Source organism: Schistocerca cancellata, chromosome 12 (genome assembly GCF_023864275.1).
Source record: "Schistocerca cancellata isolate TAMUIC-IGC-003103 chromosome 12, iqSchCanc2.1, whole genome shotgun sequence".
Lineage (NCBI taxonomy): Eukaryota > Metazoa > Arthropoda > Insecta > Orthoptera > Acrididae > Schistocerca > Schistocerca cancellata.
Genome location: NC_064637.1, coordinates 34017321 through 34042830, shown reverse-complemented (window position 1 = coordinate 34042830; position 25510 = coordinate 34017321). Strand labels below are relative to the sequence as shown.

Sequence of the window (25510 nt, the reverse complement as noted above, 5' to 3'; positions counted from 1 at the left end):
GACAGCCGAGTCACCTGACCTTTGGTGCTGTGTATTGTCACACTGCTGAGACAGGATTTGTAGTACCACAGCCTATACTGACTGAGGGAGACCACGTGTCGCTCGTATGCCCGACCGAGAAGAGCATGTTCTACAGACAAATGGCCCTGGCATGCAGTACGTGTTCAAGTTCAGCATGGAGGATACTTCACCGGCAAGTCATATATCTATATCAATTCAACTTGTGCAGGTGCCTGCCAACCACCCACCCTGGGAGAACTTTTGCTGATGGTCTGTTGCACAAACTGCCAGTCCATTGTTTGTATCTTCAGTTTTGTTTATAGACAACATTAACATTCGGAATAGATGTTATAACAAATTTCCACAACCGACACGTGTGACCGAATTGAAGTCCCCTTACTACAGTACAGACTAGACATCAGTAATCATTTAAAATTAATGTGTGGGCTGGAATTGTAGGTCACTGCCTGTTATTGCCACACATTATTCCATTACAATTTACAGTTTCTTTCTGTAAGGGTTTTATTTAGTTCACCCTCCAAGACCTACAAGAAGACAAACCCCTGCAAACAAGAAGCAGCATGTGATTTAAGCACAGTGGAACCCCAGAACATGTCAGTCTCCATTACAGATTATAGGTACTGGATGACCAGTTTCATGGCCACCACGTTCCCCTGGCCTTAGTCCTCTGAATTATAATCTCTGGGGCCACTCTAAGTAACTGGTGTGTGTGTGTGTGTGTGTGTGTGTGTGTGTGTGTGTGTGTGTCAACTTACTTTGTTGTATGTAAGTGTACAATCTTGATAGGGTTTATGCTGTTTTGGAAAATACTGCTTTATCTGTCTAGATGATTTGAAAATGGGTTCAGGTAACATGAAAATAAATTCCATTAAGTAGCTTTGGCTGTTTCTATACCATGATAGCTAGCCATGAAGTTTTAATTACCTGAAAAAGAAAATCAGCTGAGACCACGAGTTAGTCCTCTTTATACTGCAATGCAACACGTTTCTTTCCTAGTGACGGAAGACTGGGTGGAGACCCTGGCCATTCTGTAAATGTTCAGCCTCAAAAATTACATCTTCATTCTGGAAATGGCAGCAATGCAGTGGAGTCTCTGTGCAAAGAGAGAAGAATTCACCGGGTGCTGTGTCAGGAGAATATGTGGGTCGAGGTAAAACTCGATAGCCCAAAGAGGCGACGTAGGAACGGGTCTTACGCAGAATGAGTTGGGGTGTTGTTGGGGAGGAAGAACACACACTTTGACACCTTCCTGTGGTGTTCCAACTTTACAGCCACCTGTGACGGCACGGGGTTTCGGTAGGATACTGCTGTGACGGTTCGTCCTTTACGAGCACAATCTGTTAGCGGCACAACAGTAATCGTAAAAACCCATTCGACATTGCCTTGTCCGTGGGGGGAGTCAGATCTTTGGTTTTCTCGACAGTGTTGTTTTGGGGCATCTGATTAGGTGTGAACAGTTATGCAGAAAGTCAAAATCTGGTTCACAACTGATTTTCACTTTTTCTGATATCGCCTCAGTTGTGAAAAGACACTCTCGAACCACTGGGGACTCACTTCTCTTGCGATTCTAACTCCTTCACAGAGAGACTTTGTTCTTCACCGTTCAGACTCGTGAAGACTAGCAAGCATCGGTACAACACAGCCACTGTGTCATATGGTGGTGCATTCTTGTTGTACACTTCCACCAACTCTGCACAGATTGCTGCAGCACTATTTCCTTCAAATGTAGAAAACAAATACCCACGCAATACTCCGCTTTATCAGTAGAGTGCGCCATTCTGTCTCTGCCGCTCTAGTGGGGTGCTACAATCCGAGGTTATTATAATTAACTGAAGCAATGTCACAGCTTTGCTGCAGCTATATTATTTGACATATTGTCAGAGGGCTTCGCACATACATAGCAAAACCAAAAAAGGTTTTTCTTTTTTGACATATTACAAGTGCTCCACATGTTCTCCAACTGTTTCTGCATTATATCAAGACAATAACCTAGCTCTTCCACGTTCAGTGCAGCGTGTCCCTATCAATACGTTCAAAAGTCCTGCTGATGCTAGTTCACAGTTCTGGTAGGTTTGTGGGTAGAGGAGGTGTAACACTGCAACTTTCACAAAAACCCACAGAAAAAAAAAAAACATCACTCAGGGTTAGATCTATCGGGAGAATGTGGAGGCCACGACAGGTTGCTGATCGTCAGCTCCACCGTGATTGATCCATCGGTTTCTCAATTCTCTGTTTAACAATCCACAAACTTCATGATAGAAGTGGGGGTGGAGCACCATCCTTTTGGTACACGAAGTTCACACTGACGGTCTCCATTTGTGGCACGAGCCAATTTTCCAGAATGTCCAGATAAATATATCCTAAAAGGGTCTTTTCACAGAAGTATAAGGGACCGTAAACTCTGAACAATGAGACTGCACGGAACACATTAACCTCTGGTGAATCTCGAATTTGCTGGAAGATTCTAGGTGCCCAAGATTCACACAACCTGCCTGTTCACTGTGCCATTCACAAAAAAAATGTTGTTTAGTTGCCGAAGATGAGTTTCTCACAAAATCTGTCATCTTCTATAAGCCGTTGCAACTGTGTGGAAAATTCAAAGCATCATAGGGAGTCAGAACTTGCAGCAATTGGAAGCAGTAATGCTTCAGCTTTAGCTGTTTTCTTAGATCTTCGAAACGATCGATTGTGGTACATTCAGCTCTCTGCTCGCTCTCTCCTTCGGCGTCTGTGGGCTGTGTGTTAGAGTCGTCCACACACAGTCAACCGATTTTTCATTCACTGCAGGCCGACCCGTTGGTTTCCCCTCGGAGAGGTGTCCTGAAGCTTTGAACTGCACATACCATTGTGAAATAGAGTTGGCAGTTGGTGGCTTAATGTTGAACTTCATTCTGCAGTGTCGTCACACTATTTCAGCAGGCCGACGTGAATGTGTTTTGAGCGTAACATACACTTTCTCATCGCCCGTCACCATCTTGCCAAACTGCTCACTACTGCACTCTCGTGGCAGAAATCTAAACTTATTGCAATAACACAAAACCTTCTGAGTTTTTCTATGGAAGCATTCAGTTTTCTGATAATATGTCAATGCAGCTACACTGAATTTATGAAAAGGCTTCAGTAATGTACAATAACCTTGAGCTGTGGTGTAGGGGTTTCAGTGTGTATTAGGACACACAGGTTGTAAGGTGCTTCTTAGGTGAGGAAGACATTTTTACCAGTTTTAATAAATTATTGTCTCTTATTGATGAATTCACGATAGTTAGGAAGTGCTGCAGTCCGTAGCCGGCCACGAGTCGGAGAGCATTTCCCACGCTGGCTGGCTAGGTGACGAAGTGACCATATGCCTGGGAAATATACGTGACAGGAAGTACCGCCATCTTGGCGCTAAAGTAACCAATTTTGTTTATTTATATTTAATAATTAAAGTCATTTATGACAACACGAATACTAGGAGGAGCCTCTGGATGTTTAAAACTATTTATCATAATTTTGCCTCATTAAAATTCACACCCATTCATTAGCAAATGCATATCTTAGTAAGTACGAACTTGATCGGAAATCCACGAACTGTGACAAAACTCGTAAGAGATACGGACTGCGCGCCAAAGTTGGCAGTCGGCGTTAAGAGCTCTTCCTGTCTCGTTCGATGGTAGTCGTGCTCTCGGTTACGAGTAGTTTGTGACACGAGTGTTTCATTATTGATCTAATAGGAATAAAAGTGATATTACGGCATTCTGAATGTTAATTTCGAGTAAATAGATACCACGAAGTTGACCGACAGCAATTTCAGATAATTGGCTTCCACCGACAGAGACATCCAATGCACCAATGAAGAATCTGCACGGGACGACATTTACGAGAGCTGCACCGCAAACAGGTAGGAGGAAATCAGACGACACGACCCACCGAGGCGGATCGAGGAAGGTCCGACTTACACTCGCAAATTCCGGGTGGAAATGCTGACCAGTTATACTGTACATCACATATACCACCCTCTACGGACTCGCGGCTAAGCTGAACAATAATAGTATCAGTTCAGAAGTGAGGGGATCTTGCAAAGTGGAAACAAACGAAAAATTGATTTATTAACTTTTAATTTTTCAAGGCGCAACTCAAACTTTACGATTATCCCTCTTACAGGTCGACCACTGCCAGTCGATCTTACACTGCCGAAAAGAGAAGGGCATCCGACAGAGCTACAACAGACCTCGTCCAAAGTCGGCCGTGCCAGCTTCCGGTACTCACCACGCGTAGTAGTGCGCGAAGATGGAGGACAGGAAGAGCACCAGCATGGAGGCGCGCAGCCGGTGCTGCAGGGCCAGCAGTGCAAGGTAGCGCACGCACTCGTACAGTCCCAGGACGAACACCACCGTCACCACCCACATCTTGAGCGTGTTGGACGTCGCATTGAAGTACATGTGCTTGTACGAGGCAATGCCCGACTCGTACGTACCTGCAATGTGCAACTGTGCTTGACACAACATTGTACCTGTCTAGGCCTTTTTTTTTATTATTATTATTATTAGTAGTAGTAGTAGTAGTATTTATTTATTGATGTGTGTGTGTGTGTGTGTGTGTGTGTGTGTGTGTGTGTGTGAGAGAGAGAGAGAGAGAGAGAGAGAGAGAGAGAGGGGGGGGGGGGGGGGATGTGCGCACACCCTTTTGGGGAACTGAATGTAAATTTTAAGGTCATTGTTTTAATAAGCTTTCATTCCTTTGGTGAGTGGTGTTGTGGAACATTCTCAGATACTAAGCACATTGTAAATCAGTAAAATGGCTGTCAGTAAGTATGATAAGGTCAATTTTTAAACTGTTTGCCACACAAATGCTTCTTGTAGGTGTCGTGTTGAAGGACAGATACAATTTAAATTTTTGCATCGTTCTTCTGTCACATAAGCTTGTACTAAAATTTTTTTTGGTGTCCTAATAATTACGTTTCTAGCATTTGTAGACTTAGAGAAAGCTTTTGACGATGTTGATTGGAATACTCTCTTTCACATTCTGAAGGTGGCAGGGGTAAAATACAGGGAGCAAAAGGCTATTTACAATTTGTACAGAAACCAGATGGCAGTTACAAGAGTCGATGGACATGATTTGATTTGATGCAGTGAAGGGAAGGGAGTGAGACAGGGTTGTAGCCTCATTGAGCAAGCAGTAAAGGAAACAAAAGAAAAGTTCGGAGTAGGTATTAAAATCCATGGACAAGGAATAAAAATGGAATGACATTGTAATTCTGTCAGAGACAGCAAAGGATTTGGAAGAGCAGTTGAACGGAATGGACAGTGTCTTGAAAGGAGGATATAAGATGAACATCAACAAAAGCAAAATGAGTATAATGGAATGTAGTCGAATTAAGTCGGGTGATCCTGAGGGAATTAGATTAGGAAATGACACACTTAAAGTAGTAAAGGAGTTTTGCTATTTGGGGAGCAAAATAACTGATGATGGTCGAAGTAGAGAGGATATAAAATGTACACTGGCAATGGCAAGGAAAGCGTTTCTGAAGAAGAGAAATTTGTTAACATCGAGTATAGATTTAAGTGTCAGGAACTCGTTTCTGAAAGTATTTGTACGGAGTGTAGCCCTGTATGGAAGTGAAACGTGGACGATAAATAGTTTAGACAAGAAGAGAATAGAAGTTTTTGAAATGTGGTGCTACAGAAGAATGCTGAAGATTAGATGGGTAGATCACATAACTAATGAGGAGGTATTGAACAGAATTGGGGAGAAGAGGAATTTGTGGCACAACTTGACTAGAAGAAGGGATTGGTTGGTAGGACATGTTCTGAGGCATCAAGGGATCACCAATTTAGTATTGGAGGGCAGCGTGGAGGGTAAAAATCGTAGAGGGAGGCCAAGAGATGAATACACTAAGCAGATTCAGAAGGATGTAGGCTGCAGTAGGTACTGGGAGATGAAGAAGCTTGCACAGGATAGAGTAGCACGGAGAGCTGCATCAAACCAGTCTCATGACTGAAGACCACAACAACAACAATAATTACTTGATATCTCATTATAGGAACTGAAACGTAGTTATAAGTAATTAATTCCAAGGAATTGCAACAAATTTCCTGGCCTCTGTGATGTGCATTGTTGAAAGTATTGGCTTCCATGACAGTGATAGTTATGTGCAATGTTTTTTGTTGTCTTTGAACATAGATATTTACATAACCATATACAACATTTTGGGTTTTCTCTGTTTTAACTGTATAATATGGGTCAGTGTGACAGTGTATTAAAGTTATGGTTGAGAATAATAAATTATTTAGGAGTAAAGGAGACAACTCACCGAAAGGCAGAAGTACTGCGTCATTGACAGATAGGAGGTGTGTTCAAAAATAAACCAAAATTTTGCTGTATCAGCTTTATTGCTTACTGTAGAACATTTTAAGCACTGTCCCCTTCAAAATAGTCCCCTCTACTGGGACCACCCCACTCCCATCATTTCTTCCAGTTTTGGAATGCCTCCTGGAACACATTTTGTGGGATGGCGCACAGGTTTCTCGTCGCATTGTCCTGTATCTCCTCTGCGGTTTCGAAATGACGTCCTTTCAACTGTGTTTTTCAGTCTGGGAAACAGGAGTAGGTCTGCTGGGGCTAGGTTCGGAGAATACGACAGACGGGCACAACGGGAATGTGGTGTTTTGCTAGATAGCTGCAGACAAGGAGTGACGCGAAAGCTGGCGCACTGTCGTGATACAACATCCAACTCTGTTTTTCCCACAATTTAGGCCTCTTCCTGTGCACAGCATCTCTCACGTGCACTAGGGTTCCTTGGTAGACTTTTTTGTTCACCATCTGACCATGTGGCACAAATCCATGATGGATAATACCTTTTTAGTCAAAAAACACAAGCAACTTCACTTTCATCTACATCTACATCCATACTCTGCAAGCCATCCGACGGTGCGTGGCGGAGGGTATTTTGAGTACCTCTATCGGCTCTCCCTTCTATTCCAGTCTCATATTGTTTGTGGAAAGAAAGATTGTCGGTATGCCTCCGTGTGGGCTCTAATCTCTCCAATTTTATCCTTATGGTCTCTTCGTGAGATATCCGTAGGAGGGAGCAATATACTGCTCGACTCCTCAGTGAAGATATGGTCTTGAAACTTCAACAAAAGCCCATACCGAGCTACTGAGTGTCTCTCCTGCCGAGTCTTCCACTGGAGTTTATCTGTCATCTCCGTAACGCTTTCGCTATTACTAAATGATCCTTTAACGAAGTGCGCTGCTCTCCGTTGGATCTTCTCTATCTCTTCTATCAAACCTATCTGGTACGGATCCCACAATGCTGAACAGTATTCAAGCAGTGGGCGAACAAGTGACCTGTAACCTACTTCCTTTATTTCCGGACTGCATTTCCTTAGGATTCTTCCAATGAATCTCAGTCTGGCATCTGCTTTACCGACGATTAATTTTATATGGTCATTCCATTTTAAATCACTCCTAATGCCTACTCCCAGATGATTTATGGAATTAATTGCTTCCAGTTTCTGACCTGCTATATTGTAGCTAAATGATAAAGGATCTTTCTTTCTATGTATTCACAGCACATTACACTTGTCTACATTGCATTGAGATTCAATTGCCATTCCCTGCACCACGCGTCAATTCGTTGCAGATCCTCCTGCATTTCAGTACAATTTTCCATTGTTACAACCTCTCGATATACTACAGCATCATCCGCAAAAAGCCTCGGTGAACTTCCAATGTTATCCACAAGGTCATTTATGTATATTGTGAATAGCAACGGTCCTACGACACTCCCCTGCGGCACACCTGAAATCACTCTTACTTCGGAAGACTTCTCTCCATTGAGAATGACATGCTGCGTTCTGGTATCTAGCAACTCTTCAATCCAATCACACAATTGGTCTGATAGTCCATATGCTCTTACTTTGTTCATTAAATGACTGTGGGGAACTGCATCGAACGCCTTGCGGAAGTCAAGAAACATGGCATCTACCTGTGAACCCGTGTCTATGGCCCTCTGAGTCTCGTGGACGAATAGCGTGAGCTGGGTTTCACACAATCGTCTTTTTCGAAACCCATGCCGATTCCTACAGAGTAGATCTCTAGTCTCCATAAAAGTCATTATACTCGAACATAATACGTGTTCCAAAATTCTACAACTGATAGACGTTAGAGATATAGGTCTATAGTTCTGCACATCTGTTAGACGTCCCTTCTTGAAAACGGGGATGACCTTTGCCCTTTCCCAATCCTTTAGAACGCTACGCTCTTCTAGAGACCTACGGTACACCGCTGCAAGAAGGGGGGCAAGTTCCTTCGTGTACTCTGTGTAAAATCGAACTGGTATCCCATCAGGTCCAGCAGCCTTTCCTCTTTTGAGCGCTTTTAATTGTTTCTCTATCCCTCTGTCGTCTATTTCGATATCTACCATTCTGTCATCTGTGCAAGTTGATCTCTGACCGACTCCTGTGCTTTTTTTGGACGATGTGACCCTTTGTCCATCCACTGCGATGACTGCAGCTCCGTTTCAGCATCGTAGCCGTACACCCGCATCTCATCGTCTGTTATTATGTTCTCAAGAGTTTTCATTGCCACTAACAGCGGTAAGCAGTTCTTTGCACATTTCAGCACGGATCTGTTTCTCATCTTCAGTCAACAAACACGGTACGAATTTTGCACTGACATGAAGTATCCCAAGTTTTTCACTCAGAACTTGACGGCACGATCCTACGCTGATGCCCACATCCTCAACAACTTCCTGAACAGCTAAACTATGATTTCTGCGAATCACAGCACGAACACTACCCATACAGCCATAATCTGTCGATGTGTAAGAGAAGGACGTCCAGACTTGGAATCTTCACAGACCGATATTCTGCCACTCGTAGCACTGTGTGAGACTCATACAGTCCTCCCCGTATGCTTGGCTAAGCATTGGAAATGACTCTGTGAATGTTTTGTCTAGTTTATAGCAGAATTCCACATACAAACATTGTTCTTCAAGCTGCTTCACTGCACTAGCCTGACGAGCAGGCTGTACACGTGCTTACTTCAGCGACTGTGGTTCACTTGCTAATTGTCCCAGCAACATGAGGCAAACAGCAGTTCGTCATCTAAATCTGCCGCTAGGTGCACCCAGTAGCTACTGTGTGCTTTCTCGGCTGGTTGGCATGCTATTTCAAAAGTTTGGTTTCTTTTTGAACACACCTCATACAGAAACGAAAGGTACAGAGCTTTGCTTTGCTAGCTTTCATAATGAAATTCCTTTCTTAGCCTGTAGGAGAAACAAACAAACAAACACACACACACACACACACACACACACACACACACACACACACAGAGTCAACTCTTTCCTGGCCCATGGTGAGTGTACTGGGGTGAAGTGGGGCTGCTATACGTCCCACTACACTATCCTTCACACCAAATGTGCATGTCTGTAATGACAAGACTACAGCTGAAAAGTAACTGCCACAGCTGGAGAGTAATGTAGTATATCATACAAATGTTTAGCAAAGCACCCGATACATAAATCTTTTTTCTATTTATTGTTTGTCTCTTCATGTTTTTGGTATTACCATATGGGTCTGAATATCTTGGAAGTTGTTTTTATAAAAAGGCAAGATAATTTCAGATGAAAAAATATATTGTTTATGTAATACAAATATACAAATTCTACAAATTTAGCACCACGTTAAATTCTTGTGGGTAAGTGTTGAAGCCAAATATTAGTCATATAAAATCAAACATGAAATTAATGTATAGATTTTAATTTTGGCCTACTAACATTATTTTATGTTGGAGAAACGTGTCTTAAGGTGAATAAACAGAGAAAAGAAAATGTAACATTATAAATTATGCAAAAATTATTGTTAAGTAGTAAAACTAATAGTGTTGCATTTCAAAACTCTGAAAGTTGCGAGCTAGTTATACAAAAAAACACTAATATGTTGGTGGCAGAGGCCAGAGTTTGTTGTCCTGTTTTCGTCTTGCAACTTCAATAGCACGATGCACAATGCAGCTATGCTTAGTGTGCCAGCATGCTGTGGGTTAGGGCAGTTGGGATGAGGGAGTCATGAGCTATGCTTACCCAAACAGGCAGACACTTGAGAGCAGCTGATATTATTGCATGCGTAATAGCTTTCTTACTCATCATAACAAAACTACTGATAAGCGAGTGGAACCACGGATATCAGCTAGTTTTATGTAGGTGAACTGTATTTCTATTTAATAATGAAAAGAAATTGAAGAAATGTATGATGAAATCAAAGAAATCATTCAGATAGTGAAGGGAGACGAAAATTTAATAGTTATGGGTGACTGGAATTCGGTAGTAGGAAAGGGGAGAGAAGGAAACTTGGTAGGTGAATATGGATTGGGGCTAGGAAATGAAAGAGGAAGCCGCCTGATAGAATTTTGCACAGAGCACAACTTAATCATAGCTAACACTTGGTTCAAGAATCATGAAAGAAGGCTGTACACATGGAAGAAGCCTGGAGATACTGACAGGTTTCAGATAGATTATACAATGGTAAGACAGAGATTTAGGAACCAGGTTTTAAATTTTAAGACATTTCCAGGGGCAGATGTGGACTCTGACCACAATCTACTGGTTATGAACTGTAGATTAAAACTGAAGAAACTGCTAAAAGATGGGAATTTAAGGAGATGGGACCTGGATAAACTGACTAAACAGATGTTTAGGACGGGTGGTAGGGACAGAGCATCGAGTGACATTATACTGAGTGCACTATCCGAAAATTATCTCGAGCAATTAAACAGAGAACCGACTCGTGGAGATAACATCTTGGACCTACTGGTAACAAACAGACCCGAACTTTTCGACTCTGTAAGTGCAGAAAAGGGAATCAGTGATCATAAGGCCGTTGCAGCATCCCTGAATTTGGAAGTTAATAGGAATATAAAAAAAGGGCGGAAGGTTTATCTGTTTAGCAAGAGTAATAGAAGGCAGATTTCAGACTACCTAACAGATCAAAACGAAAATTTCTGTTCTGACACTGACAATGTTGAATGTTTATGGAAAAAGTTCAAGGCAATCGTAAAATGAGTTTTAGACAGGTACGTGCCGAGTAAAACTGTGAGGGACGGGAAAAACCCACCGTGGTACAACAACAAAGTTAGGAAACTACTGCGAAAGCAAAGAGAGCTTCACTGCAAGTTTAAACGCAGCCAAAACCTCTCAGACAAACAGAAGCTAAACGATGTCAAAGTTAGCGTAAGGAGGGCTATGCGTGAAGCGTTCAATGAATTCGAAAGTAAAATTCTATGTACCGACTTGACAGAAAATCCTAGGAAGTTCTGGTCTTACATTAAATCAGTAAGTGGCTCGAAACAGCATATCCAGACACTCCGGGATGATGATGGCATTGAAACAGAGGATGACAAGCGTAAAGCTGAAATACTAAACACCTTTTTCCAAAGCTGTTTCACAGAGGAAGACCGCACTGCAGTTCCTTCTCTAAATCCTCGCACAAACGAAAAAATGGCTGACATCGAAATAAGTGTCCAAGGAATAGAAAAGCAACTGGAATCACTCAACAGAGGAAAGTCCACTGGACCTGACGGGATACCAATTCGATTCTACACAGAGTACGCGAAAGAACTTGCCCCCCTTCTAACAGCCATGTACCGCAAGTCTCTAGAGGAACGGAAGGTTCCAAATGATTGGAAAAGAGCACAGGTAGTCCCAGTCTTCAAGAAGGGTCGTCGAGCAGATGCGCAAAACTATAGACCTATATCTCTGACGTCGATCTGTTGTAGAATTTTAGAACATGTTTTTTGCTCGAATATCGTGTCGTTTTTGGAAACTCAGAATCTACTATGTAGGAATCAACATGGACTCCGGAAACAGCGATCGTGTGAGACCCAACTCGCTTTATTTGTTCATGAGACCCAGAAAATATTAGATACAGGCTCCCAGGTAGATGCTATTTTTCTTGACTTCCGGAAGGCGTTCGATACAGTTCCGCACTGTCGCCTGATAAACAAAGTAAGAGCCTACGGAATATCAGACCAGCTGTGTGGCTGGATTGAAGAGTTTTTAGCAAACAGAACGCAGCATGTTGTTATCAACGGAGAGACGTCTACAGACGTTAAAGTAACCTCTGGTGTGCCACAGGGGAGTGTTATGGGACCATTGCTTTTCACAATATATATAAATGACCTAGTAGATAGTGTCGGAAGTTCCATGCGGCTTTTCGCGGATGATGCTGTAGTATACAGAGAAGTTGCAGCATTAGAAAATTGTAGCGAAATGCAGGAAGATCTGCAGCGGATAGGCACTTGGTGCAGGGAGTGGCAACTGACCCTTAACATAGACAAATGTAATGTATTGCGAATACATAGAAAGAAGGATCCTTTATTGTATGATTATATGATAGCGGAACAAACACTGGTAGCAGTTACTTCTGTAAAATATCTGGGAGTATGCGTGCGGAACGATTTGAAGTGGAATGATCATATAAAATTAATTGTTGGTAAGGCGGGTACCAGGTTGAGATTCATTGGGAGAGTCCTTAGAAAATGTAGTCCATCAACAAAGGAGGTGGCTTACAAAACACTCGTTCGACCTATACTTGAGTATTGCTCATCAGTGTGGGATCCGTACCAGATCGGGTTGACGGAGGAGATAGAGAAGATTCAAAGAAGAGCGGCGCGTTTCGTCACAGGGTTATTTGGTAACCGTGATAGTGATACGGAGATGTTTAACAAACTCAAGTGGCGGACTCTGCAAGAGAGGCGCTCTGCTTCGCGGTGTAGCTTGCTCGCCAGGTTTCGAGAGGGTGCGTTTCTGGATGAGGTATCGAATATATTGCTTCCCCCTACTTATACCTCCCGAGGAGATCACGAATGTAAAAATAGAGAGATTAGAGCGCGCACAGAGGCTTTCAGACAGTCGTTCTTCCCGCGAACCATACGCGACTGGAACAGCAAAGGGAGGTAATGACAGTGGCACGTAAAGTGCCCTCCGCCACACACCGTTGGGTGGCTTGCGGAGTATAAATGTAGATGTAGATGTAGAGGTTGTACAGAGTTTCAGGGAGAGCATAAGGGAACAATTGACAGGAATGGTGGAAAGAAATACAGTAGAAGAAGAATGGGTAGCTTTGAGAGATGAAATAGTGAAGGCAGCAGAGGATCAAGTAGGTAAAAAGACGAGGGTTAGTAGAAATCCTTGGGTAACATAAAAAATATTGAATTTAATTGATGAAAGGAGAAAATATAAAAAAGGAGTAAATGAAGCAGGCAAAAAGGAATACAAACGTCTCAAAAATGAGATCAACAGGAAGTGCAAAATGGCTAAGCAGAGATGGCTAGAGGACAAATGTAAGGATGTAGAGGCGTATCTCACTAGGGGTAAGATAGATACTGCCTACAGAAAAATTAGAGAGACCTTTGGAGAAAAGAGAACCACTTGTATGAATATCAAGAGTTCAGATGGAAACCCAGTTCTAGGCAAAGAAGGGAAAGCAGAAAGGTGGAAGGAGTATATAGAGGGTCCATACAAGGGCGATGTCCTTGAGGACAATATTATGGAAATGGAAGAGGATGTAGATGAAGATGAAATGGGAGATATGATACTGTGTGAAGAGTTTGACAGAACACTGTAAGACCTGAGTCGAAACAAGGCCCCGGGAGTAGACAACATTCCAGTAGAACTACTGACAGCCTTGGGAGAGACAGCCCTGACAAAACTCTACCATCTGGTGAGCAAGATGTATGAGACAGGTGAAATACCCTCAGACTTCAAGAAGAATATAATAATTCCAATCCCAAAGAAAGCAGATGTTGACAGATGTGAAAATTACCAAACAATCAGTTTAATAAGCCACAGCTGCAAAATACTTACGTGAATTCTTTACAGATGAATGGAAAACCTAGTAGACGCCGACCTCGGGGAAGATAAGTACAAATATTGGAACATGTGAGGCAATACTAACCCTACGACTTATCTTAGAAGCTAGGTCAAGGAAAGGCAAACATACGTTTCTAGCATTTGTAGACTTAGAGAAAGCTTTTGACAATGTGAGTGGAATACTCTTTTTCAAATTCTGAAGGTGGTAGGGGTAAAATACAGGGAGCAAAGGCTATTTACAATTTGTACAGAAACCAGATGGCAGTTATAAGAGTCGAGGGACATGAAACCGAAGCAGTGGTTGGGAAGGGAGTGAGACAGGGTTATAGCCTCTCCCCGATGTTATTCAATCTGTATATTGAGCAAGCAGTGAAGGAAACAAAAGAAAAATTCGGAGTAGTTTTAAAATCCATGGAGAAGAAATAAAAACTTTGAGGTTTGCCGATGACATCGTAATTCTGTCAGAGACAGCAAAGGATTTGAAAGAGCAGTTGAACGGAATGGACAGTGTCTTGAAAGGAGGGTATAAGATGAACATCAACAAAAGCAAAACGAGGATAATGGAACGTAGTCGAATTAAGTCGGGTGATGCTGAGGGAATTAGATTAGGAAATGAGACACTTACAGTAGTAAAGGAGTTTTGCTATTTGGGGAGCAGAATAACTGATGATGGTCAAAGTAGAGAGGATATAAAATGTAGACTGGCAATGGCAAGGAAAGCGTTTCTGAAGAAGAGAAATTTGTTAACAGCGAGTATAGATTTAAGTATCAGGAAGTCGTTTCTGAAAGTATTTGTATGGTGCGTAGCCATGTATGGAAGTGAAATGTGGACGATAAATAGTTTAGACAAGAAGAAAATAGAAGCTTTCGAAATGTGGTGCTACAGGAGAATGCTGAAGATTAGATGGGTAGATCACATAACTAATGAGGAGGTATTGAATAGGATTGGGGAGAAAAGAAGTTTGTGGCACAACTTGACTAGAAGAAGGGATCGGTTGGTAGGACATGTTTTAAGGCCTTAAGGGATCACCAATTTAGTACTGGAGGGCAGCGTGGAGGGTAAAAATCATAGAGGGAGACCAAGAGATGAATACACTAAGAAGATTCACAAGGATGTTGGTTGCAGTAGGTACTGAGAGATGAAGAAGCTTGCACACGATATAGTAGCACGGAGAGCTGCATCAAACCAGTCTCGGGACTGAAGAAGACAACAACAACAACACAATGGAAAGTCAAGGGTAAAAAAAGGAAAAAGACAAGGGTAGAATAGCAATGATACTACAAAAAGGATAGAGTGCTCCTCACCACATAGAGAAGGCACTGAGTTGCATACAGGTGCAGTGAAACACCGCTACACCTTTAAACTTCCACACAAAAACGTCCTCTTTGGGAAATACAAAAAACACACACATTCTGACAAACACAACTCACACATAGATGGCAAATGCCTCCTGCCTTTTGTGTGAGTTGAGCTTGTGTGAATGTGTGTGTCTTTTCTATTTCCAAAGCAAGACTTTTTTTGTCCAGAAGCTTAAATTTTTAGCAGTCTTTTCATTGTGCCTGTTGAAACGAATCTATACCATTGTGACATCTGTTTAGTCACAGGTAATGGTACAATTGTGTCAAATGGACCTTTCAATATGATTCTTTTTCTTTACGTCCAGCAAAATAATTGAGGACGTATGTTGCAAGTGCTACTCTGAGATGAAGAGGTTAGCACAGGAGAGGAATTCATGGCGGGCCACATCAAACCAGTCAGAAACTGATTTTTTTTTTTTTTGGGGGGGGGGGGGGCGGGGAGGGGCTGCTGCTGCTGTATAAATATTTTATTTACTATATGTGCACTGCCCCTGAAGATAGTTCTGTAAAACAATAGGGACTGAAAATGTGCATTTTATAAATGGAAGACAGCAATTTGGAATTATTTTTGTTCTGTAGGAACAAATAGGATCCTGAAAGAGATGACTTACTTCTCTGGGTCCAATAAGTAGATATCTGTGTGGGCATAGAGAAGCAACAAAGTGTGTTAATGCTGGGTGCCACAGTTGGTAAGTGTGGATGAATGAGGAAGTATGCTCACATTCCCCATAGTCGATATTTGTCTCATTCCATTACTGCTTTGTAACAATGATTGCAACAATTTTTACAATTACTGTTGGCCTATCGACGTTTTCAAAATGTTGCATACATAAGAACCATTATGTGACTTGGCAAGTTGGAACTATTCCATCTGTTACAAATTCAACTCCTGTTATTAACTTTTTTTCCCTTTTTTCACTTTCCTTATATCTCAAACCAAGCATACTTTCTAAATAGTACATGTGTGGGAGATGTTCAAATATTCCTAAACATCAATTAAACTGTATCCATCCTAGATTCATTACTCAAGATAATATTTTTGATGAGCTGTTCCTAATGCTCCACTTAGTATTACTAGGAAATAATTTATACCTAACTGAAAATTCCACCTCATTCATAATAAGAAAAACCTTGTGAGCTAATATATATTTCCAGGTATAGTGACACCACTAGTTATAAAGATTGGCAGTTCAACTTTCAAGTAATGTATTACAAATTCTGTGAACCTAATTAATGTATGAGATAATTAATATTCAATCTTAGAAACAGCTACATTGCGCATTGCAGATTTTGCCTCTGTGCTTCCTAAATTCCAACCTTTGCCACTATGCTTTTGTAGGCTTGAATTTTATGCACACTTCATTAACTGATTATCTCATTAAGATATTTTTGTAATTTACTATAATTTTCATCATGGTGTTTGTACTCATAAGTCAGGTGTTAGTAATGTATACCCAAAAAATGATTCCATAAACTTTTCTTAATTCCTAAACCACCACATTTTTTACAAACCAATTTTTTATCAATACTTAATGTTCATCCTGAATAGCAAAATCTAACCTAGCCATTTCTCAAATGATTGTGCAATTTGCAAAACAACAATTAATTCAGATTTCAGTCTTTTTTGTCACTCAAAATCATCAGTCTGTGCCCACACCTGATGAGCTAACATAGGTGTCGCACCAATGTCAAGTCTGCTCACAGTGTTTGCTTATACAATAGCTATGTGCAATGTGTTCATGACAATGTGTGTATCAGCATCTGCAAAAACTCAGTACGGTCAACATCTGAAAACTTTCAACTGATTTCTGTCACTCAAATTGATGACTTTTTTGAGTGAATTGTATTGTGTTGGCAGGAAACTTGAACTATCGTTGTGATTACAAGTGAATGTTCAGAGCAGTGACTTCCATTGAGGACAGAATTAAGTGAACTACTTCTGTGTTCTTTTATCTGGTGGATTACTACAAGATAGTATATGAACTGTGATGTATAATGTAAATAAGAGCAGTGTTCTGTGCTGCCCTTAATCACTCTGTTTTAGTGTTTTGTTAAACTACTACTGACTCTTTTACAGTGTTTATAAAAGACTGTGCTTCAATGATTTTATAAGTTATTCAATGACTTCTTCCACTGGACTCTTGGTTGTCTGTGGGTACAGAGCTGATTTACACAGTATTAATCACACAAATCTGAAAACTTGTCATCGTAAACAATAGTACCTTGAGGATAAAAAATGTGCATAAAATGCAACCAAAATTGTGGTGGTGTGTACATTTTTGAGCAAACACCACTCCGTACTCATTAATACTTTTAGCTTCATGACTACAAACTGATGTGCTACAAAGAGGAAATGCAGGAGAGACTACTACATTCAGGCTGGTGTGCTTACACTCTGTTTGTCCAAATCGAAGAAAATGTTGTTTCTTGTCCAGTACCGCTAAATGCATCTATAAGGAGCTAGTGTTTCTTTATGTTCCAAATTAGTTAATCATTTCTTGTAGCAGAGTACAATAATAGTGTTGTCTCATACAGTGGGATAAGATCAAATACCTGTTATGTCAGGAAGATACATACTTGACCTTATCACAAACTGGTGGACAGAGGCCTGCCTGTGGAATGTGTGTAGCATGAACAGTAAAAATTCAAAGTCAAAAACAAGACTTCGTACAGCAAATCTCTGCTGTGCTAAACACCAGAAGCAGGGGCATAGAAGAGAAATTGACATCTCTGCCAACACAAGAAAGATGAAATGTATTGGGCACTATCTGAGGCGGAACTGAATTTATACAAGAGAACAGAGGAACTGTCATTGTGCGCATGGCAGGCAGATCAACAGTAACGTCACATTCCCCATTCACATTTGTTGAGACATTATTGGAGAAGAGCTGCTGAGTGTTGATAATGAAGATGATTTGATTTTACACATTAATGTATTATAAGTACTCAATATTTACTTCAGTGTTATTTACGTAATTGGCAATGGCCTTGCCGCAGTGGATACACTGGTTCCCGTGAGGTCACCGAAGTTAAGCGCTGTCGGGCGTGGCCGGCACTTGGATGGGTGACCATCCAGCCACCATGGACTGTTGCCATTTTTCGGGGTGCACTCAGCCTCGTGATGCCAATTGAGGCCAAGGAGGACCGAATAGTAGCGGCTTCGGTCAAGAATACCATCATAACGACCGGGAGAGCGGTGTGCTGACCCCACACCCCTTCCATCCGCATCCTCCTCTGAGGATGACACGGAGGTCGGATGGTCCCAGTAGGCCGTTCGTAGCCTGAAGATGGAGTGCTTGCTATTTGCTTAATTGGACTGCCTTTGCACAATACTTTGACCACTTTACCTCACAAACTGGAGGGACTGTCTGAGATATGGCTGGCCTTGAAGTAAACAATAGCTATGCAAATTGTTGAAAATAACTTCTTGTTACCAAAAATTGTAGCCTAGTACTAATACTCTGCTTCCAGGAACAGTTTTTCAGAAATTTGTGGTTTTCTTTGAACAAATGTTAGAATTTTAAAATCCTCATTACAAAAAATAGTATCGTCTGCCACATTCAGCTCATGCAGCATACCATTCCTGACACATCTGCTATCATATGTTTTTGTCCATTACACCTTTGTCGGTGTCTATTTATATAGACAATTACCATTAATGCAGCATCACATATAATTAGTTCATACTCTTCTCTAAATATACACATGAAATGTTTACTGCCAGCTTCAAGCATAGTAGATGACGAAAATATACGTACAAAAATGTTTGTTGCTAGTGTGGATGTAGAAGTAAACAATGAATATGGTTGCAAATATGTTGTGGACCTGACCGGAAGCAGTGTCGCAAACAAAAACATATAAACTCAGAGTATATGCGGCTTATTGTAATACAGCAATTACAAGGTAAAAATATGTGTTTGTTTGACGTTTTGTGTGGTTCAAATGAACTTCCACAGCGACTGAAGTGGTAGGCAGTAAAGTTGAGGACTAATGAAATTAAGTACTTTCAGTTAGATAAGTTTCTTCTTCAGTAACTTTTCATGCAAAAAAAAAGTTGCCTTGAGGACCTTGCAATTGGTAAACTCACATGCCAATACATTTATTACCTATTAATATTTGTGGTTAATAAATACAGTGTTCACAATTAACTGCAGAATTCAAGACCACAATAGCAGAAGTAAATATAATTTCCATGTTGGCCACACGGCAATACGGAAGCATCCGATCCTGCCCGTCTGCTTTGACCCATGACGTCACAAATATTGCGGAAACAACCATAAACCACGATTCCAATATGGCGCATATAAAGTAGTTACGTGCACATTATGAGGACGAAAATACATCGAAAAACAAACATACACACGTTCCACAAAAAGCCTAATGACACTAACGGGATAAGCACGGGAAATAGGGGGTTTTTGGGTGGGGACAAACTAAATATAAACAAATTTAGACACCCACCCCCATACAACACCAGGCAAAATGACGAAAAAAAACCGACATCACAAAACTCCCCAAACACCACTAAACACAATATCATCTGGAATCAGACACTTCCCTTGACCTATATAGCTCAACAGCAGCTCCTGATCCCATAAATTGGGATCGAACACTTCCCTTGACCTATTTAGCTCAAAAACATCTCCCGATACCAATACCAACATTCAACCACAGCCACACATTGGGATCAAACACTTCCCTTGAACCGTTATCCTTACAACATCTCCACATACAGCCGGCCATGGTCCGAGATGCCGGAACTTTAAGTAAGCCTCATTTCTTCACAACATACTGAACACGTCACGACTTCATCCAAAAATCCGAATAATTGAAGAAATTTTATTAGAGACAACACACTGTCCCCCATCATAGCCGACAACCGAAAACTGTTGACCCTGTCAGTCATATCCATACCTACCAAAGACATAAAAAAAAGCAATTTACCAAAATCCACACACGACGCCATACTCGCAAACTAAACCAAAAACATCACCTAACACACCACCAGAGAGCGCCACCAATCGCATCAAAACGACACCTACAAACACGCCACTCTCACAAACTAAATTCCGCGCCGTCGTGACATCACTCACCACAACAGCCTTATGTCACGAGTCAAAGCCGACGGGTGGGATCGGATGCTTCGGTCGAACCGGCTACACTTCTCTGTCTAGGTTTCAGAATAGTGTTTTACATTCTGATTCAGAGGCCTATGTCAGGGTGCCGGTAGACATAATGCAGATTATTGAAAATCTCCATACATTCAAAGAAAAATTTATTGTATGATTTTATCAGAATATTTGGACTCATTAATATGCAAATTCTTTAGCATTCAAATCAAATACATTTATCAATATAGAGGCAGCAGAGAGCATTCTGTGTGGTAACATAAATATTTTGTCTGAAATGCAGTAGTTGTGGAGTGTAAGAGGAAACTGTTATTAGCCTACTCTGTGCTCAAATTATGATGATACGTGCCAGTACTCTGTACCTCTACCACTGGTGAAAAAAAAAAGTGTTAGAACAATGTTTTAAGATGTCTAAATTTCGCAAAAATGCACCCCCCCCCCCCACCTCTCCGCCACTCACAAGGTTACAGTACCAGAACCTCTTTTTTTTTCTTACAAATCAAGTATTGGCTCTATTGTAGAGGAGTTGCCTGCTTCTACGTGTTAATGTATAGCTTGACTTTCTTCACTTCCCTGAAAGTTCTCCTTTGTAATATTTATGGAAAATAGAATGTGTGAATGCATTAATACAGTAATGGAAATATCGTTATATTTATCAGTAGGCTTTTCCCATTTGTTGAAGAAATTGTTAACTCCCATAAAAAATTTTATTTTTAAGGCCTCAGAAGGGGTAGTTGGATAAAATAACAAGTTTCTCACTTATCCCATCTACAGTACATTGCTGTCAAAGCTCCTTCCCCCCTCCCCCCCCCCCCCCTTTGTTTTTGATACTGAACACAATTTGTAATTATGTCACGTATAAACTCAACCTGTAACAAACAATTCTATCATTCACTTTGACAAAGATACTTACGTCTTGTGTCTAATCCCCTGCCCCCCCCCCCTCCTCTCAACTCCCCAATTAACCTTTCTTTCCCAAGATGTCACACTGATTTTGCTTTAGTATGAAGTAAATGAGACCCCATGACCAGATCATTGTAAATAGCTCAAATGAAAGTTTTCATAAATTAAATGATAAGGCAAGTGATACATATGATATGCAAACTTAGTGAGTGATAACTCTTTGTTGGAGACTCTGTAAAAATTCCCATTACAAATCTAATCTTATTCCTTGAAGCAATCGTTATGACATTTTCAGAGTTTGTGAGCTGGAAGCTTTTCTCTGTGTATAACCATGTTAAAAAGCATGGGACACAGTGGCCTTATTACGGTGTACTAGTTAATATTAAAAAACAATTCCACTGCTACCGCCCTTATTTCATATGAGATACCGCACTGAGTTGTGATTACATTGATAACCTACAGAGAGACAGAAACCGGAACAGACTGCCTTTACCACCACCCAGTAACATGCAGAGATGGCCTAAAACATTCTTACGAGACTGTGATCTTCTGCAGCACATACTGACGAATAGCTGAGTGATGTAGCAATGTAACTGATTTCTTTTGATTTATGGCTTTATATAATAGTTGTAAGTTAAGTTGTTAATGTGCGCCCCGATATTGCTCCAAATACACCACTAAATATTTACACAAGAGCTTCACAGTTTTGGTAACTATTCACTGTATTTCTATTGTATAAAAATGATGTCTGTAATAACACAGAGTGAACAAATCTTATTAAAGATTGTCATATGAACATTTCCGTGGATAGGCTCCTCAAACTTGTGGTATTCGGCAAGCTCTGTTTGTTAAAGCTCATGAATATATGATCACTCAATGACAGCTGATATTGTTTCATGCAGTATTGAATGTCATGTAAGATCCAGTCACCCATCCATTCACTGAGATCAGTAGATCAAAAAGGAGAACCTTCAGGGATGTAAAATGAATCAAGGCAGCCATTTACTACAAAAGACAAGCATATCATAATAACGTAACACATGCACTGTTATTAACAATAAACTATCACTATCATGTTCAGTACTCCAGCTAACGTGACATAGTAAACTAATAATAAATCCACTGTTGCAAAAAATAAAATAAAAAAAATAAAACTACAGTTTCTGCGGTAATATTAAATCCAAGCCTTTGAACCAAATGTCCTCCTGCGTCTTTTAACCCCTTACACGAACGACGAAAGATCCATTTCGAATTGTATCAACAGAACACTTGACGTCATGGGAAATACAATCTTGATGTATATTAAATAATCCAGCAATATCGGTTAACAACTAAAATACCGTTAGAGAGAAACTAACTCTTGCATAAAAACGCGTATTAATGACCTGAATGTCATACACTGAATACTTTACCTTTAAATACTGTATCCCAGCAAAGAGCAGGAACAGAAATGTCTGTCAACTTTCGGGCGTACTGGTTCCAGAAATAATACAGGACGCCAATATGAAGAGGAGGGAAGAAAGCAGGCGCGAAGAAACCACATATTTTTGCTATATATCTATGGCCGGACTCTGGAGACTGGCTGCCAAGAACCATCTTTATTGCCATCAAAATCAAGCACGATATTTGTGCACCTCAACAGAAGTTTGATAACCGTTAATCTTTGCGATACGTATCACAGTCATGTTTTTATCTCGATCAGACGTGTCAACATACGTTGCACTATCTACTGACACTATCTACATGTACTCCGCCTACTTTACTGTTGTCTCCATTCTATTTATACTTCGTTGATTGATTACCCCGCCATGCTGTTTGTGTTACCTAGCAACCATTGTATCTTCAAACAGCTGATCAACACTATCGATAGGTTTGTCGCTTAATTATCGAAATGACAAATTTCAATTTTTGTTCTGCACGATGCAAATATGTGACGCAAATCAATGTGTATCCATTTCAGTCCCATCATATTGCAATACGAATTTAGAATTTGAAGCAAAAAGCATGGTGTGATAAAGAGGATTTTTGCAAAGTCTTTACCAGGGGGTTAGATTTAGTAGAAGAAATGTATTTCACAGTACAGTATCGAAGATGAACAAGTGTTCGCAGCTCATAAGATACACATTTTACAGGCTACACTAAATGGCCTTTTTTCTAGTTTTGGTCCGTGTTGCCCATGGAGATATAGAAACTTCGGGTTTAGTGAAGCAGGGGATACAACTCGTCGGCTTTGACCAATAACGTCAGAATTGGCCACAGGGCATTTATTACACAGATGAAAGAGCTGACAAGACTGTTCAGCAACAAAGGAATACGAGATACGAAAAATATAGTTGATATATACGTATATATAGTCAAGTAGTATTTTCACGTTAAGGAAATCGCGGTTTGCATCGTATTAGTTCTGTGGAAAATGAAGGGGAAAAATGGGTGGAAATGTTGGTAGCATAGAATACCTCACGTCACATATATATTGGTTGTTCCCGAACCTCATTCCAACTGTATTGGTTAACTGCAGTACGGGATACAAGTTTAGCGTATGTCGATTTCTTCGTTTTTGTTAGCAATTTAGCATTGATATCTTGTAGTTCACCTGAACAATATAGGTCAACTGAAGCACGGGGTACAAATTTTACATGTGTCGTTTCTTTCTCCTCTGCTACCACTAATATTCTTATGTAATAGTAGTACTACCGATGGCAGATAATATATTATCCCATACTTCCGTTGACCTTTATACATGTACACTGCTAACGAAAACGTGGAAATGGCGTATGTTACATTTGCAACCTGTACCTCAGTTAACTACGAGAAGAAGCAGTAAGACTACACATATACCATTTGTACCCCGTACTTCACTATGGGGTACAGCTTTTTCGCATTCAATGCTAATATTATCGACTGAAAGTTATAGTTTTGATCACATCAGTGACAATAATATCCCATTCTTCAGTTGTTCTATGTAGTTATACACAACATTTGTATCCTGTTGACATATGTAGGTATATTTAATCAATGTTACATATGTCGTTCTTTTCGAATAGGTAGTGCCAGTGTAAAGGTCAACTGAAGGACGGGATACAAATTTTAGTTATGTCGGGCGTTTCGCCTTTAATATTGCTAGTACAGATTCGAAAAAAATCGTACTGATAGTAGTACTGGAAAACGAAACAAGAACGACAGCTGCGAAATTACTATCACGCACTGGAGTACACGAAAACATACGTAATAGTGTAATACAACAATGGCATGCGTCAAAATAGTCAAATGCAGTAAAAGAAAAAAATAGAAAACTGAACTTACCACACGGGAAGTTCTTAAAAGAACCGAAGCTCGCCTTGAAAGACATCAACAAAAATCACATAGCCACATACACAACAAACAAAACATTACGAACACACAAACAGACACACACCCCCACCCCCATCCTAATATGAAATTAGCTAACATATTTCGGAAGGTAAATTTGCCCAACGTGTTTAACAAAACATTTAAATGGGCAATATGTTTGGGGAATACTGCGCCTCCATGACTATTCGTCTAAGTGACTTTGAAGTGTGGAAATCCGGCGTTTCCCCTCCCCTACAAGAGATTTCATAGCTGACCAATAATCCTCTACGCTATTTGTCCAAGCTCCTGTGGATAATGATCTCAACTCAATACTGTGCTTAACTACGAGATGCTGATAACCCGTGTCCCCTAAATCCCTACATGAAGAAAAACCATCTGAAATTACAATGGAAAATCGTTCCTTCCATTCGTTGCTACTTTAAACACTACATTGTCACACTCTTGACCTGAAACTACAGCCCCCCAAAACCATAATCCCACCGAGGTTCCTCCCTGTCTAGTGATCTCTTTTAAAATCACATTCAATTATTTTAATGTACAATGATAGCGCTTATCCGGAACACAGAACTGTTTTACTATCTATGGCTGAAAGTGAAAACATTATTATCTATGAGTAATGTATGACGTCATTTGTCAAAGCCGACGGGTTGTATCCCTCGCTTTGCCAGACGCGAAGATACTGAGCTTCGTACCACAGTTTAACAGTCACGACACCTCGTCTCGTTTTAGTTGTTGTTTTCAGTCCAGAGACTGCTTTGATGTAGCTCTCCATGCTACTCTATCCTGTGGAAACTTCTTCATTTGTCACCTACATCCTTCTGAATCTGCTTAGTGTATTCATCTCCTGGTCTCACTCTACGACGTTTACCCTCCACACTGCCCTCCAATACTGAAT

The 25510-nt window shown here is 40.7% G+C and overlaps 1 protein-coding gene across 1 annotated transcript in view; it reads right to left on the bottom strand.

Annotated features, from left to right (window-relative positions):
- LOC126109660 (uncharacterized) overlaps window positions 1-23029 on the bottom strand; it is a 49091-nt gene extending 26062 nt beyond the window's left edge. Inside the window, 4 exon segments of the mRNA XM_049914706.1 lie at window positions 4270-4477; window positions 22677-22698; window positions 22700-22728; window positions 22731-23029. Coding sequence (XP_049770663.1) covers window positions 4270-4477; window positions 22677-22698; window positions 22700-22728; window positions 22731-22872 — 401 coding nt within the window. The 5' untranslated portion in view covers window positions 22873-23029.
- Window positions 23030-25510: the final 2481 nt, after the last annotated feature.